This window comes from Panicum hallii, chromosome 2, assembly GCF_002211085.1.
Source record: "Panicum hallii strain FIL2 chromosome 2, PHallii_v3.1, whole genome shotgun sequence".
Lineage (NCBI taxonomy): Eukaryota > Viridiplantae > Streptophyta > Magnoliopsida > Poales > Poaceae > Panicum > Panicum hallii.
The window spans coordinates 46,588,518-46,603,193 of NC_038043.1; the positions used below are offsets into that span (position 1 = coordinate 46,588,518).

Genomic DNA, 14,676 nt, shown 5'->3' on the forward strand with positions numbered 1-14,676 from the left:
CGAGTCAGGCTCCGTAGGCCAGCCAGTAAACCAAACACGTCCTAAATTGATGGAAGCGAATTGAATGGTTTATAAGGTGGGTGGGTGTTGTGGTGGAAGAGGGAGCTATACTGGATGGTGTTGCCATGTTGGTGGTGAAATACTGCTAACGTATGAGATCAAAAACTGGAGATAAAAAAAGCATACGATTAAATTAGCGAAGGGAGAAGGATGCTATTAAAATAGCGAAGCAAGAAGGAGGCTGACATGACAATTTTGTAACATAGATGAATAAGGAAGAATAAGACGGAAAAGGTCACTTTATACTTTAAAAGGGAATGAAAAAGGGACGACTAATTTTACACCAGCATTTGACAAAAGGTGAAAAGAAAATTGTATAAATATTATTCAAGAAAACTACATAAGCAACATATCTTTGTTATAGTTTATAATACATTTTAACCTTACGAAATCAAAAGTTATACTTATGGATCTGCAGTGGTTTAGCTATTTTTCAAAGCATGGTTTTAATTCACGATTATATGGCATGGAAAAAACTTGTAAAGGAATGGGAATTGGTTGGCTAGAAATCTATTCAAATCATAAACAAGATGAACATGAACTATAGATAAATACCGAGCAGAGTACGGGCGTGAAATCAGAATTAGTCACTATAAGAGAAAAGAAATTTTGGTTCTGCGTCTTGGTCATATAATATGATAAGCATTTTTCTCAAGGTTAAATTAGGCTAAGTCTATACTAGTAAGGCTCCTCTGACTTTGTCTAGTCCATGTGCAAACATTTCACATAAAATGGTGACTTTTCTAGTAGGCTAAGCTACATCCAAGGCTTCTATGACTTTCTTATTCATGCCGAGTTAAAATCACATAAATGGTGATTCAAATCAAACATTCCAAATCTCTATCTAAGCTAGTTTGTTTATAACTTTATATTCTAAACTGCATAAACTGCTATATGCCGAAACTCTTATAAAAGACACGAGAAGAACAAATACTTTTAGAGCCTCAATGACTTTTATGTGAAGAAATTACTCTATATTAAATTGGATGATCGGGTTGAGCTCAACAATAATATGTTAATTGATTTCTCGGAGTGTTGAATGACATATGTATTCGCATTCATATCGCGGGCATACGGTGAGGTTCAACGATTTTGCTTTACGCGTTGATTTTGTGGTCTGTTTTTTGTTTTACTAAATCCATGCTTTTACTGTCTTTTTACTCAAAGGTGCAGAGTTATTGCTATATCCTTTTGGTAAGAAGGAAGCTGGAGCCATGGTAGAATTCGGATTTCATTAGAAATAGAAATGGGTACTCGGCATAAACACAGTATAAAAAGATGGATAGTAAACAAAATCAATATAATTACTTACAACAAATAATTACAGCGCCAGCCGGTTTGGGCACGTTATTCATCTACACACAAAAGTACAAAACCGGCTATGAACCCCGTCTCGCTGCAACCCAAACAGTCGCACTCGTGCCCTTGGCCCCTTTGCCCAAACAGTCGTGCTCGACTCTGCTCGTGCACTCCTGCTGCATCTCTTTTACGTTCATGCCCTCCACCGGTCAGTGATTCAGACATCAGCTCCGTCCCTACGCCCTCGCCGTCCCGGGAGAGGCCGGGACCGCAAGGCGCGCAGCCGCAAAGCAGGGCAGCAGAGACAACGTTTGCACTCGCCCCCCTGTACCCTCCCTTTATTAACGCCTCCGCCCCTCCCAAATCCAAAAGCACGACCGCGCCGCCATGGGCTCCCAGGACGCGCCGGGCGGCGGCGGCGGCGCGAAGCTATCCCTCGCCAGCGTGGGTTTTGCCGGCCCCGGCGCCGGGGCGGGCGGGGGCGGGTACAAGGAGCTCCTCGTCATGGCGCTGCCTAAGGACGACGGCCTCGACGGCGCCAAGGTCGCGGAGGTCATCGGCGTCAGGCTGCCGGACGTCGCAGGGGCCGTGAAGGTAAGGAGATTCCTAACCCCTAGTGTTTGTGATTTCCGTGTCGCTGGAGCGAGCAAGAGGATGAAAGCCTTTGCGGTTTTTGCCGGTTACTTTTCTAATCTAAACGAAACAGGCGTGCCGTGCTTTTCCCCCATTCGACGCGTGGTTTAGTTTCAGCCTTTCAGGCTTTTGATGCGATGATTCTCCACTGAGTTTCAGATTCCTACGTTTTGTCGCACGGGAAGGCTGTTTACCGCTAAACATAGGAAGCGCGTTTGATTCTGCGAGATTTTTGCCGCCACGTTGCAAGTAGCTTGCTCCGGTGAAGATGTTTTGTTGCTCGTTTCATATGCTGCTTCGTTGCGGAGTTTTAGCCGAGTTCAGCTTCCAACCAAGACACCTCTAATTCTGTCAACTGCATGTGCCTCCTGTTGATAAACGCTGTGGTTCTCCCTTTATGCTTACATTCACGTTGTGGCTTTATCTTAATAATTGATTCCACCTTATCTTGTCCACTCATGGACCTATTTGACGAATTTCCATTGATTTGTAACAATTCAGACGTAGACGATGCTATACAATTGTTAGTTGCTAGGAGTTAGGACCGTATCGTGTATACAATCAATGTGCATGCGCGCCCTTCATTCTTATTTCAAATATTTTTTCTTGCCGTATGTGGATAGTTGGATAGCCAAAAGTTAGATCTGACTCTAAATAGTGATGTCTAGCCCAAACGTATGCTAGAGGTGGAAATACTAATATTTGTAAAACTCAACAGCCAAGAAAAGAACTTCTACACTTCATACTCTTTTCATCCGTACTTAACTGAAAGCCTTGAAGATACGGTCAAACAAGCTTCCAGAAATCAAATGGAACAAACAAGATTCCTTAGAGATTGAGTAAGCCAAATTGTTTTGTATGCTAAGCCAAGTTAGAAAAAGGTTTTTTTTAGTTAGATATCTGCATCACAGATCCATACAAAATGTTTCTTTCACAGATGGAACTATATTTGTCCTACTTCATTCATGCCTTCTGTGGTCTTCATCCACATATTTGGAAGATGTACGCACATAGAAATTCAATTGTCTCTTTGTTCCCCTGTGTTGTGCAAAGCAACAAACTAACTTGTCTTTACATTTTGTTGACAATGACAACATTGCAAATTCTAACCACTGTTTGTGAAACAAACCTTTGGGCTACGGGAGAGCTCTAGATGTGGTATTACTTGTGCGAATACCCCCCTCCCCCCACCCGCAGAAGCACATAGTTGAGTGTACATTGCTTACCTTAATAATTTGTACTTTGCACTTTAATGTGTAGATACAGCATCTTTCATAAATCTAAATCCTGAAATTGGCTTTTGTTTATGATGGATTAGTGTGGTTGCTAATTTGTTACACTCTCCAAAAACAAAAGAATTATTATATGTACTGTGTACCTTGATGAATCTTACTCATCTTCTTTACATATATGAGCATACAATTTCAAAGCACTTGCAGGTAGGCTTTCTCTAGAGAAGCTGTTTTAGTTTCTATTCTCATAGGTCCCTTGCAAGTTTAAACTTTGAAACTACTAATGAATTTATGACTGATTGTTTGAGGCGTTCCTCTTATCTACCTAATTCACTGCAGACTATTTTGGGGCGCAGAGAGGTTAGAGAATTTGCCAGTGGGGCATTAGCTGGTGCTATGTCAAAAGCTATTCTTGCTCCCCTTGAGACTCTCAGGTATTCAGAAACTTTGATCTCTATGTTTTGCCTTTGCACTTTAATTGGCCAGTTCAGTTTTTTAAGCACTACAACGGTGGCTGCAAATCCTACAGCTAGCTTGCTCAACATTCAAACTGTAAGCTTGGTTTTCATTCCTCCTTATCAAGGTTGATGCATGCACTTCAAGATAACTACCTGTAGCCCATTTTCTTTTGCATGATGCTGTGTTCTGAAAGATAAATGTACTGGGCTACTGGCAGTTTGCAAATTGCTAGGTTTCTCCAGAACACCACCTTAGTGATGTGCTACAAATTTTAAGGGATTGGCCCCCTTAACATATCCAATTTGCAAAACAATTTGAATTTTTAACTCTCCATGTAGTTTGTGTTACATTAATCCAGCATATGACCAAAACTATTTAACATTGCAAATGTATAAACATTTTATTTCATTTCATGCACAGCAGAATACATTACTTTTAAATTTTATGGTAACTTATTTCAAACTGTCCTGTTAAAACATATAGTTTGACACATGCTGATTATTAATTTTTTTCAACATCATATGATTAGTTTATAATTATCTCTTGATTAAAGCATAAGAATGGTCACATATTACCATTGTGTACTGATTTCAGGACAAGGATGGTTGTAGGAGTAGGATCTAGGCATATTTTTGGTAGTTTTGTGGAGATCATTGAACAAAATGGGTGGCAAGGGCTTTGGGCGGGAAATACAATCAACATGCTCCGCATTATTCCAACACAAGCAGTAGAGCTCGGAACATTCGAGTGTGTCAAAAGGAGCATGGCAGAAGCACAAGAGAAATGGAAAGAGGATGGATACCCAAAGATACAGCTTGGCAACCTGAAAATCGAGTTGCCACTCCACTTGTTATCTCCAGTTGCTATTGCCGGTGCTGCTGCTGGAATAGCTGGCACATTGGCTTGTCATCCTCTTGAAGTTATCAAGGTGATTGCTGAATTGAGACCTTGTTGACAGTCAGCACTATCTCTTCATCCATATATTCAACTGTGAAAATCATATTACATCATTACTTAGTGTCACATTATTGATGTTCTGACAGGATCGCTTGACTATCAATCGAGAGGTTTATCCTACCATTAGCCTTGCCTTCAGCAAGATCTACCAGACTGAAGGTATAGGTGGTCTATATTCTGGCCTCTGTCCAACACTAATTGGCATGGTTCCTTACAGCACATGCTACTTCTTTATGTATGATACAATCAAGACCTCTTACTGCCGCTTACATAAGAAATCATCTTTGAGTCGTCCTGAGCTACTAGTTATTGGGGCTCTTTCAGGTAAAAGATTCAGCATTTCCTACATTACATCTAGTTTCAGCCGCTTTCCTTTGGTTTACCAGTTCAAGATTCTATCTTGAATTCTATGACAAAATAGCAACATCAGGGGCATTCCGTATATTGCTTAATAGTTACTTGAGTCTGAGCAAACAGGACTGATGTTTTGCCGTTGCATCCACAGGCCTTACTGCAAGTACAATCAGCTTCCCGCTGGAAGTAGCAAGGAAGCGGCTCATGGTCGGCGCCCTGAAGGGGAAGTGCCCGCCCAACATGCTTGCTGCCTTATCAGAGGTGATCAAGGAGGAGGGCCTCCTGGGACTGTACCGCGGATGGAGCGCAAGCTGCCTGAAGGTCATGCCGAATTCCGGCATCACCTGGATGTTCTACGAGGCTTGGAAGGACATTCTTCTCGCTGACAAGGACAAGCAGCGTGCTTAGCGTTAGCTGCTGAACAATGAAGGCATTGCGCCATTGCCGTTGATGAAATTTGCTCCTTTGGCTGGGATTCCTGGTACCTTTTCAAGTTTCGGAATCCCACCCGTGCCGAGGAATGGGTAAGTAGGATGCGTTGTGCGCCTTTTGGCCGATGAGTGGAAGCATTTGTTCACCCTCACCGATTCTGAACATCTGATCGCCGATTTTTGTTAACAAACAGGTTTTCATGAGCTCGTAAAATGTGATAAATTGCAGTGGGGTCCTGACGTTTATGTCATCCATAGCTCATTGCCGCCTTTGCTCTGGAAGCCCTTTTCTTCCCGTCTTGAATGCGAAGGCTGGCACCGTGCTGTTTTAAGCCCCACGGCCTTGGTGGCTAGCCACCGAGTCGCTGTCGCTGACGACCTCTACGCGCTGGGCTTCTGCCTGCTGGGAAGATTGGCAAGAGTCACCACTCGCTAACGATGTCCGTGGGTGCCCCTGGCAGGCTAAACCAAGACCTCCTTCTCGTACGAATTGTCAGTTTTTCGCCATCCACCACCATCATTCATCGCTCATGGTCATGGATACCCCCCCTTTTCTTATAAAAAAGAAGAAAAGAAAACTCCTCTCTGGTTTTGTACGGCGAACCGATGAGCCAGCATCCATCCCCACCATGTGTCTTCGAGACAAGCTATAAATCGTGCTCACAGATTATCAATTCCCATCTACTCCTACCAGTGAATTTGTGGGGACGAGGACCGGAGGTACAGCGTCTTTGGAGAATGAGCTGAACGAGGACCGCACTGCAGGCTGCAGCAGCTATAGCTTTAGCTCCTCCACCGTGCTGCTTCCGCGGCTGTCCTGTTTCCTCATCCAAAGGCCTCACGACAACCTGAGGGTGGCTTTGTTTTGGCAGCACAGCCGTCCGTCCAACCCCTCGCGTCGCCAGGCGGACAAATTTCCGTTTGTATGCTCGCGTAGTAATAATATAAGAGTGGCCATAGGTGGTTCCTACGTTTGCATGCTCGCCAAAAATCTTTAAGAAAAAGGATGGCCACTGACTTCTCTCCTGGCACCATCCAGACCGAACTGTCCAATAGAGAGCTGCCATACGCTAGAATGGAGACGATGAACTTAGCGGGAAGTTGGAACGTAGCACGAGGGGAGGCATCAGCTGGATCACGGTAGTGTCGGTTGTTGTCGGATGATAGCAAAGAGGCTGAGATGGGCGCAAGATTTCCTGCCATTTTTGCAAGCAAACGAAACCAAAAAAAAAAAAAAATACAATTCAGTCGGCACGCACCTGCATGAAGCGTCGCTATCGAGACTTGGCGAGAACGGCCACAGCTAACGCCGCGGATTGAGTAGTCCTTTGCCCGAAATGGAGAGCTTCATCTCATGATCCACCGCCGCCTCCAGATGGGCGAGAGACAGTGGCAGGGCATATCCTCGGCATCATCAGTGCTCCAAAAGAAATAAAGAATGCAAGGAAGCGTGGCGGAGACTGAAAAGCGTATATCGTTCCCAATATGAAAAACTGCTGTTTTAGGGGTTTGAAGGGCGGAAAAAAAGGGAAAAGGAAAAAAAGAAAAAAAATTGAGGTATCGGAGTCACGGGCCATATGGCTGTATGGGCCGAACTAGTGTAAAATGGGCCTAACTAATAGGAAAGGGGCAAAAAAAAGTTATTCCGAATCGTAAGTCGCAGTCGAGTCGAGGAACGAAGAGGGGAAGAGACTCGTCGTCCTCGTCTAGTAAATAAGTCTTCTTTCTCCGTCCGCCAAGGCCCACCGATCCGCACCCGCACCCAACCCAACCCGGCGAGCTCGCTTCGCTAGTCGCTACCGTCCGCTCCTCTCAGCCCGACGCCGCCGGCCGCCGCGCAGCTAGCGCCGACCCCTCCCAGCGGCGATGGCGGAGGAGCTGGTTCTCGACACGGCGATTCGGGACTGGGTCCTGATCCCGCTCTCCGTCGTCATGGTCCTCATCGGCGTGCTCCGCTACTTCGTCTCCAAGCTCATGCGGTCGCCGGCGGCCTCCCCGTCCCCCGATCCCAAGCTCGTCAGGGAAGGGTCCGTAATTTACCCGTCTGCCCTCCCCCAATTCCCTCCCGATCTGCTCGCCGGTTCCCTCGATCCAAGCGATCTGGATCCGGAAACGACCTCCGGGGTTTTGGTTTCTAGATACACATATGCATCTGCGATTCTGCGGGTGTATTAGAGGCTGTGAGTTGCAGTTGCTGGCGTTCAGTTGTTGGTGTACTAGCTGACGTGAGGTTTTTGCTTCACCGCAGGCAGGTCGTCATCAGGGCGAGGAACCTGAGGACCAACTCGCAGTTTATACCGGCCAAGGCCTTCAAGGCACGCAAGGTTTATTACACCAACGAGGTAATTCTGCTTGTAGTGCCTTAATAGTTAGCTGCTCGGTGTTCACTAAGCCTAATTAAGGAAGGATCAATAAAGCGTTTTCTGTTTAGTCGGAATACAGCGCCTACAAGCAATAAGCCAATAAGTATTGCCAGTGGAAGTCACAAAATTGTAGAATTGCCACGGTGGGCCTGATGATGGTTCACTGTTATGATTTGAAACGCTGATTGAACAACTGACACATGATTATTTTTTTTTGAGTTTATATTGTGTGACAATCTCTGGTGCACTGTAGGAAAATGGATTACTTCATGTTCCGAAGGAAGATGCTCAGAAAGCTCAGGCAGCCATGTTTTCAGATCCTAACATGGCCATGGACATGATGAAGAAAAACCTGTCCATGATAGTTCCTCAGGTTCAGGGCTCAGCAAATTGAATTATATGCATCATATTTATTGTGCTTATCTATCTATATTAACATCCTTTGTCCTTTTCTTTTCCCCTGCAGACACTTACATTTGCATGGGTGAACTTCTTCTTTTCAGGTTTCGTTGCAGGTATGTGTATACTACTGTGATACCTGCTATTTTTATATGCCATTCCATGTCCACATTATATATTTATACATGATGCTGTAAGAACATCCAAGTCAATTACTGAAGTATAGTGGCGCCTTTCCAGTTTCCAAGTCTCTTCAAATCTATCAAATACATGTTGTCTAATTAATGAAAATTGTCTTATCAGAGCATCAGTAGATGTTAGACATGCTTCTAAGCATGTTTTGTCCATTTGGTACAACAATCTTCTGCAGCTAATTTGACCCCTTCCAACAAGCTACCTTCTGATTATTACTTCTTTTCGCTAGTATAAAGTTGTTGTACACAATAGCATTCTCTGTCATGCACATTTCAACCTCTGGTGTCCTGTGATTGACAAACTTGGGCCAATAAAGTTGTGAAGGAACAGACATGCTTTATAACACTTGAAACTTCTAATGGGCTTGAAGTGCTTGGTGGATTCAGCATACAGGTGCTGATATATAGCCATGCACTCTATGTTTTTCTGATCCTTTTGTCACCATGTGTGCAATACAGAATTACGTAGCTGGCTAGCTGCAGTCTTGGACTCACATATCCTCCAATTTCTTTGCAGCGAAAATCCCCTTTCCACTGACTCAACGATTCAGGGGAATGTTGCAAAATGGGATTGACCTGAGTACTGTTGACGTGAGCTATGTTAGCAGCCGTTCATGGTATGTATAAAGTTACTATCTTATTGTCAAGGAATGATCTTGGTGATATAGCAACTACAGGGTCTAAAGTTCTCTAATGATTTGCTGTTAATATAGGTACTTCCTAAATTTATTCGGCTTGAGAGGCCTCTTCAGCCTGATCCTTGGCGAAGAAAATGGTATGAGACACTGTTTAGTTCACTTCTATTCTAATAAACAAATCTTAGAAGTTAGAAGTAATATACTTGTGACCTGTGTTTTTTTTTGTTTTATGGAAGTTTTATGATTTGTGCATGACATGCAGCAACTGATGATGCCCAAAAGATGATGCAAATGGGTGGTGGATTTGGATTTAACCCAACAATGGTACTATGCCCCCTTCCCTCCCTCCCTCCCTACCTACCTACTTACCTACCTAGCTACCTAATGCAATTCTTGATGCTTGTTCCCTGCTGATACATGTACGCATGCATGTCACGTCATGTAACACTTGTATTTTCACATATAAAGAATAAAGTAAGGCTGCTTAGCATTTTAGTTGTTCACTTCTTTTTTCAGTCCTGCATTTAGTTCAATTGTCTTGAAAATTAGATTGCTTCACGTTATATAGAAGTGTGTAGCTCGGTGGAGCTTCTTTGAATGAACTTCGAATTTAATGTTTTGTAAGTTGCTTGTATGCTAGTCTAGGAGTTAGGTACTTTATCAAGATGTACAATGTAAATCTGTAGCTGCTTTCCTCTTTCTCTGTTGTCAGACATATAGTATGCAAGTGAATTCTATGGCTACTAGGCTAGCTCCTGACACCATCCTTTTGCTATTTGAGATGGCTATTATACGAATTCAGCAATACTCATGTTGATTTGTCTAGTCTTCAATGAGTTTTTGGTATTCTGTTTCTGGTTTATTCAGATCAAGTTTCTTGATAGTTACAAAATGTTTGTTTTTTTCAGAAGTACCTATATCCAAATGCTTGTGTCAATAATTATCTGTATGCTTGACAAGGATCTTACCTCTCTCTTTTTGGTCATTTCCAGAGTTTGGGTGCGGAGAAGGACAGCTTGGATATCATCCAGCATGACTGGGCTCTACCAAAGATGGAGCGGCACGCTGAGGATGTGTTGAAGAAGCTGGTGAAGAAATGATGCGAACATCTAGGCTTCTACGAAGCATCACCGCATCTTGCAATTTTAGTTGTAGCCTGTTGGTTGACCCCAAAGTTTACGTATTTCTAATTGTATTATTTATGATCATGGCTGGCTACGATACCCTCAGAGACTGGAGACCTAGGTTCACGAGAACATCGGTGTTTTGGTACCTTAGTAGAAAAGATGTAACTTTATAACTCGTTTCTTCGTACTGTATGAACGGTGTTTGAGCAATCCTGCTGTGATTATCCTCCTGATTGAATCTGCCATGTCTTTTATAAGATGTTAATGCTGTAGCAGCAATCTTATTCGTTGCTGAGATAAACATCATCTTATCAAGGAAGGTGATCACCCTTTGATCAAAAGCTGGCAAACATCACGATTTTGTTTCAGCTGCCAGGTTTTGGATATTTTGTATTCTTACAGTTGATCACCATTATCATATACATAGCAGGCATCCGTACATCACTAACTAACTATCCAATTAAGCACCAGAGCCGGCTCACATGAGCGGGTAGCTCGGGAGCAGCGCGATGCCGCAGAGGCCGTCGGCGGCGCCGGCTTGGCGCTGCATGCGGATGTAGCCGGCCTCGCCCCACTCGGGCCCCCACGAGTTCTTGACGATCCAGTACTTCTGCCCCGGGGTCCCGCCGCCGTCGCCGTCCGCGTCCTCCTGGGTCTCGCCGTACCCGACCACCGTCACCCCGTGGTTGAGCTCGGTGGTGCAGGGCCCCGTGAACACCCCGCCGCCGTAGAGCTGCCACACGAAGCTGCCGGCGTCCACGGCCACGGACACCGGCTGCGCCGCGGCTGCGCGCAGGAGGTCCGCCTCGCTGCTGGCCGTCACGTTGACGTACCCAGAGATGGCCACCGCGCTCTCCTTCAGCTTCGGCTTCTGGCAGGCGCCGTTCATTCCTGCGTGAAGAATCCGCACGAGCCGAACCGTCAAGCCATACACATACAGCTCCACGATCTCTTGGCTGGTGCAGCCAGCCAATGGAACGACGGGGCATGCGTGCGTGCGATCGAGCGTGTATGCACCTTGGTAAGGGTAGTTCCTCTCGGTGGTGAGGCCACGGTTCTTCATGACGAACTCGAACGCCCAGCTCATGTACCCGCCGGCGCAGCCGACAGCCACGGTGTCGCAGTCGACGAGCTCCTGCTCCGACAGGGACACCAGCTTCCCGTTCTTGATCTGGTTGACGCCCTCCATGGCTGCGACGGCGGAGAACGCCCAGCAAGAACCTGCACATACAACACGCAAAACCTCATCAGAACAGGCTTCGATCCACGCCCATCATTCCACGGATCATTGCTCTTCACCGATGCTGCCATCACTCTCCACTCACCACACTCCCCCTGGTTCTTCACCGGCGCCACAGCTCCTTTCTCCCGCCAGTCGACGCTTTTCGGCAGATCAGAAAAATCTCCAGCCAGTCCACTGGCAACCTACATCAGCAATTCAGCACAAACCATCATCAGAAGAAATAGCTCCAGATCGAGTCAATGTTCGATCGATCACTAGCTGCTAGTGGCAGAATACAAACACGAGTCATGGTGCTTGGCGCCGTGGTGCGCCCGGCCCTGCTGCGAGGTCCCAAGCCCAGCATCTTGGTCCTGAACTCCTCATTCGTCAGGTCAGCAAACCTGGTGTCAGCGAGCCTGTACCCGCCATTGCCCATGGAGTTGAACCGCTCGACCAGCTCGACGTTCCTCCGGTACACCTCGAGCCGCCTCTGCTTCTCGCCGGCGTCGGCGTACAGCCGGCCGTGCCTGCCCATCCACCGCTCGAACCTCTCCAGCAGCGGGTCGGCGCGCGCTGGAGCCGCGCATACCCAGACGGTGACCAGCAGGGCGAGAAGCAGGGATGGCCTCGCCATTGCTGGAGCTTGACCTGGGGAGGACGACGGTCAGCGATGGTGCACGGAGACGCAATGATTGTTGAAGCATACTTATATATGTAATAGTCGCCTGCAACTTGAAGACAAGCTGGGGACAATCTAAGAAGGTCGTTATGGACTGTCACTCATGCCGTGTGCGTGATTTGAGGATGATCTGTTGCACAAGCATGCACCACTGCATGTGAACTGTGCTGCTGCAAAGAACAATTGGTGCACAAGGTTTTCGTTTTGTGACGGACCGACAGCAAGGTTTCCAATTTTTCTCCCTTCATCACCTTATTCAGTGAAGACATGCTTGCCTTCAATAGACACTGTGCGGGCTTTGCCATGAAAGGAAAGGCAAAGGTACGCACTCTTGAACCAACTGCTCAATCAGGATTCAGGCACCCGGAATCACATTGCCACACTGTTGTGCACCAGTAATCCTACAGGCTACAATACAGGATGTGCCATAGACGCTTCAACTTTTCCAAGAAATTTAGCTTCAATAGACTGATCATTCATCAGAAAACAATGTAGAAACAAAGCATAAATCAACTCTGCTAGAACTTTTAAGCACACTAGATTATTTATACGCAGATTAGAGAACAAGCTGGCAACTATTGTGAAAAACAAAACCAACAATTTCAACCGGAGGCTGCAAATGCAGAAGCTGGCTGGTGCTGAAAGTGTAAATATACACTGAAGTAACTGAGCAAACCGGTGACTTGTATCTGTATAAATGCAGTTTCAAGAACTTATGAAAAACAGGGGTATTTCCACTCAAACAACAGTGTAACGTTCTTGAAGTTGTCAAGATGCTATATGTACATGAATCATCCACTGGAATTGCCGCTCTTTGGCACCGGACTTTGCCTTTTGGAAAGTATATGCTACTTTTATCCACAACAATGCAAAGTGCACAACAAGAGCAACAAATGTGCGCTAATGGCCAAGCCATGTTGAGGGTACTGGCTGAAATCTAGACTTGGCAGTTGACAGCGCATCATGATAATCAGCTCTGCTGAAACAGTCACGGAAGTCGGTGAACAGCTTGTCAAACACCCTCCATAGTACCTTATATGATCTGGAGTACGGAAACGGAAGGAAAAACTGCAGATGAAATACGCACGTAAGTGATGCGCTATGAATATTAGCGTATCCAAAGTCAACCTTAAGTAACCTACGCACGCCTAATTTTATCATTATGTTAGTACTAAAACATTAACATCACTATCCATCAGAGAAAATAAAAATACGAACATTGATGCCAGAAGACCATTTTATGACTTGTAATTTTGGCAATTTTAGTGCATAACGTCTCCATCGTACCAGCATGTCAAGAGTGGCTTCTTTCTTTTTTGTAAGTGTGTAAAGAAAATTCAAACAAATGAGAATGATATCTTACTTCTCCTTCTCGTGCGAGGTGTTTCAACAGCAAGAATGTTTGCTGGTTTTCTTCCAAGCCATCAATGACGGCAAGCCATATTTTTGAAGCAAGATCATGAGCCTTTTCTCCTGTCTTACCATAAGCAATGAACTGATCTGCACGGAGGATAAACCAAAGGTTAATTCTGTGTCAGCATATGCATGAGTATCAGCAATCCTCAGGGGTGAATCATTATTCTGAACTCTGAACATGTAAGTACAGAAAAGTATGTGTTCTCCAAGCTTTCCATTGAGACAGCTATGGAGTAACTCAGTGAGCCTATCTGACAGGGAAGGGCCAAGAATGTTAAGTAATGTTCCTATGCTCCTAACAACCTAAAACACCTGCACATTTGCTAAAAAACCATTACCTTTAACTGGAGAAGATAAAGAACATACAGATACATTAGCTCTTCTTATGATGACAGGCATATCCATAAAAAAATTCGACTAGTTTGTACATGATCCACTGCAGCATTCCATTTTGTCTGAAATTAGTAGAATTAGAAAGTAATTCATTCTTGAGAAATTTGGAACAGAAAACCTCACCAATGATTGTGCCATGAAGTATGCTGGAAGGAGGCATGGCAGGGCGCTCAAGTTGTTCTTTTAAGTAGAGATAAGTGTGACCAACAAGCTCATCAATCTCCCCACCAGATGGGACTAAGTTCTCACTGACATATAGTGCTTGAAATCTCCTAAAAATGACCCAAGAAACTATTTTTATTTGATGTTCACAACACTAGAGCTAGATGATATCCAAAGAGAGCAACAATTCGCTAGTTCTGATCTAGTGAGTTGGTATAGCAGGAGCCAGTTCTTATTTTTTTCCTTTATTTCTTAAAAGGGAAAAAAAAGCCAGTTCATTGCCACAAATTTCGCTCGAAGTTGAATTGCCTCAATTAAATTCAAAATATATGAATTTCGTACCACAAGGATCAGTATTCAGTAATACATAAAGACTGGAAGCATTTGGCCGCATTTTGAATGTTTTAACCAACATATTACAGTACTCACCTCCTCGCAGAACCTCTGGGTATTGGCCCAGGCCAGCGTTTCCGAAGACCAGCAGATGGCCAGTTCCTTGCAATAGCAGTTTGCCACAAGCAATCTCCTTGAAATATGCTTGCCCACTGCTTGTTGACACATGCTATTTGCACCCACTCGCAGACCGGTGCACGAATGAATATTTCTACAAGAAGATGTTCTGGGAGCCTACCAATTGGTCCATCACTTCTGTCTGTCA

General features: G+C 44.9%; 3 protein-coding genes across 4 annotated transcripts; 2 read left to right on the forward strand and 1 right to left on the reverse strand.

The window, feature by feature from the left end:
• The first annotated feature begins 1,559 nt into the window (after positions 1 to 1,559).
• Positions 1,560 to 5,676, forward strand: LOC112883239 (probable mitochondrial adenine nucleotide transporter BTL1). 2 transcript variants are annotated; one of them, XR_003226780.1, is made up of 6 exons: positions 1,747 to 1,953; positions 3,564 to 3,658; positions 4,278 to 4,611; positions 4,727 to 4,964; positions 5,146 to 5,518; positions 5,620 to 5,632. XR_003226780.1 is itself a non-coding variant. In XM_025948510.1 (5 exons), the coding sequence occupies exons 1-5, from the start codon at positions 1,747 to 1,749 to the stop codon at positions 5,400 to 5,402; spliced, it is 1,131 nt and encodes a 376-aa protein (XP_025804295.1). In that variant the 5' UTR covers positions 1,560 to 1,746; the 3' UTR covers positions 5,403 to 5,676. The 2 variants fall into 2 exon arrangements, 1 of the variants encoding a protein (XP_025804295.1); XM_025948510.1 differs by having other exon boundaries at positions 1,560 to 1,953; positions 5,146 to 5,676.
• A 1,421-nt stretch (positions 5,677 to 7,097) lies between these two features.
• Positions 7,098 to 10,356, forward strand: LOC112883242 (ER membrane protein complex subunit 3). Its single transcript, XM_025948512.1, has 8 exons — positions 7,098 to 7,452; positions 7,674 to 7,767; positions 8,042 to 8,161; positions 8,255 to 8,303; positions 8,899 to 8,998; positions 9,095 to 9,156; positions 9,282 to 9,343; positions 10,012 to 10,356. Exons 1-8 carry the CDS (start codon positions 7,292 to 7,294, stop codon positions 10,117 to 10,119), a joined length of 756 nt encoding a protein of 251 aa, XP_025804297.1. The 5' UTR covers positions 7,098 to 7,291; the 3' UTR covers positions 10,120 to 10,356.
• Positions 10,357 to 10,485: 129 nt separating this feature from the next.
• On the reverse strand, positions 10,486 to 13,529 carry LOC112883241 (ervatamin-B-like). The gene is made up of 5 exons (XM_025948511.1): positions 13,411 to 13,529; positions 11,670 to 12,016; positions 11,472 to 11,571; positions 11,164 to 11,367; positions 10,486 to 11,037 (listed from the first exon to the last, which is right to left on the reverse strand). Exons 2-5 carry the CDS (start codon positions 12,000 to 12,002, stop codon positions 10,625 to 10,627), a joined length of 1,050 nt encoding a protein of 349 aa, XP_025804296.1. The 5' UTR covers positions 12,003 to 12,016; positions 13,411 to 13,529; the 3' UTR covers positions 10,486 to 10,624.
• Between the last annotated feature and the right edge of the window lie 1,147 nt (positions 13,530 to 14,676).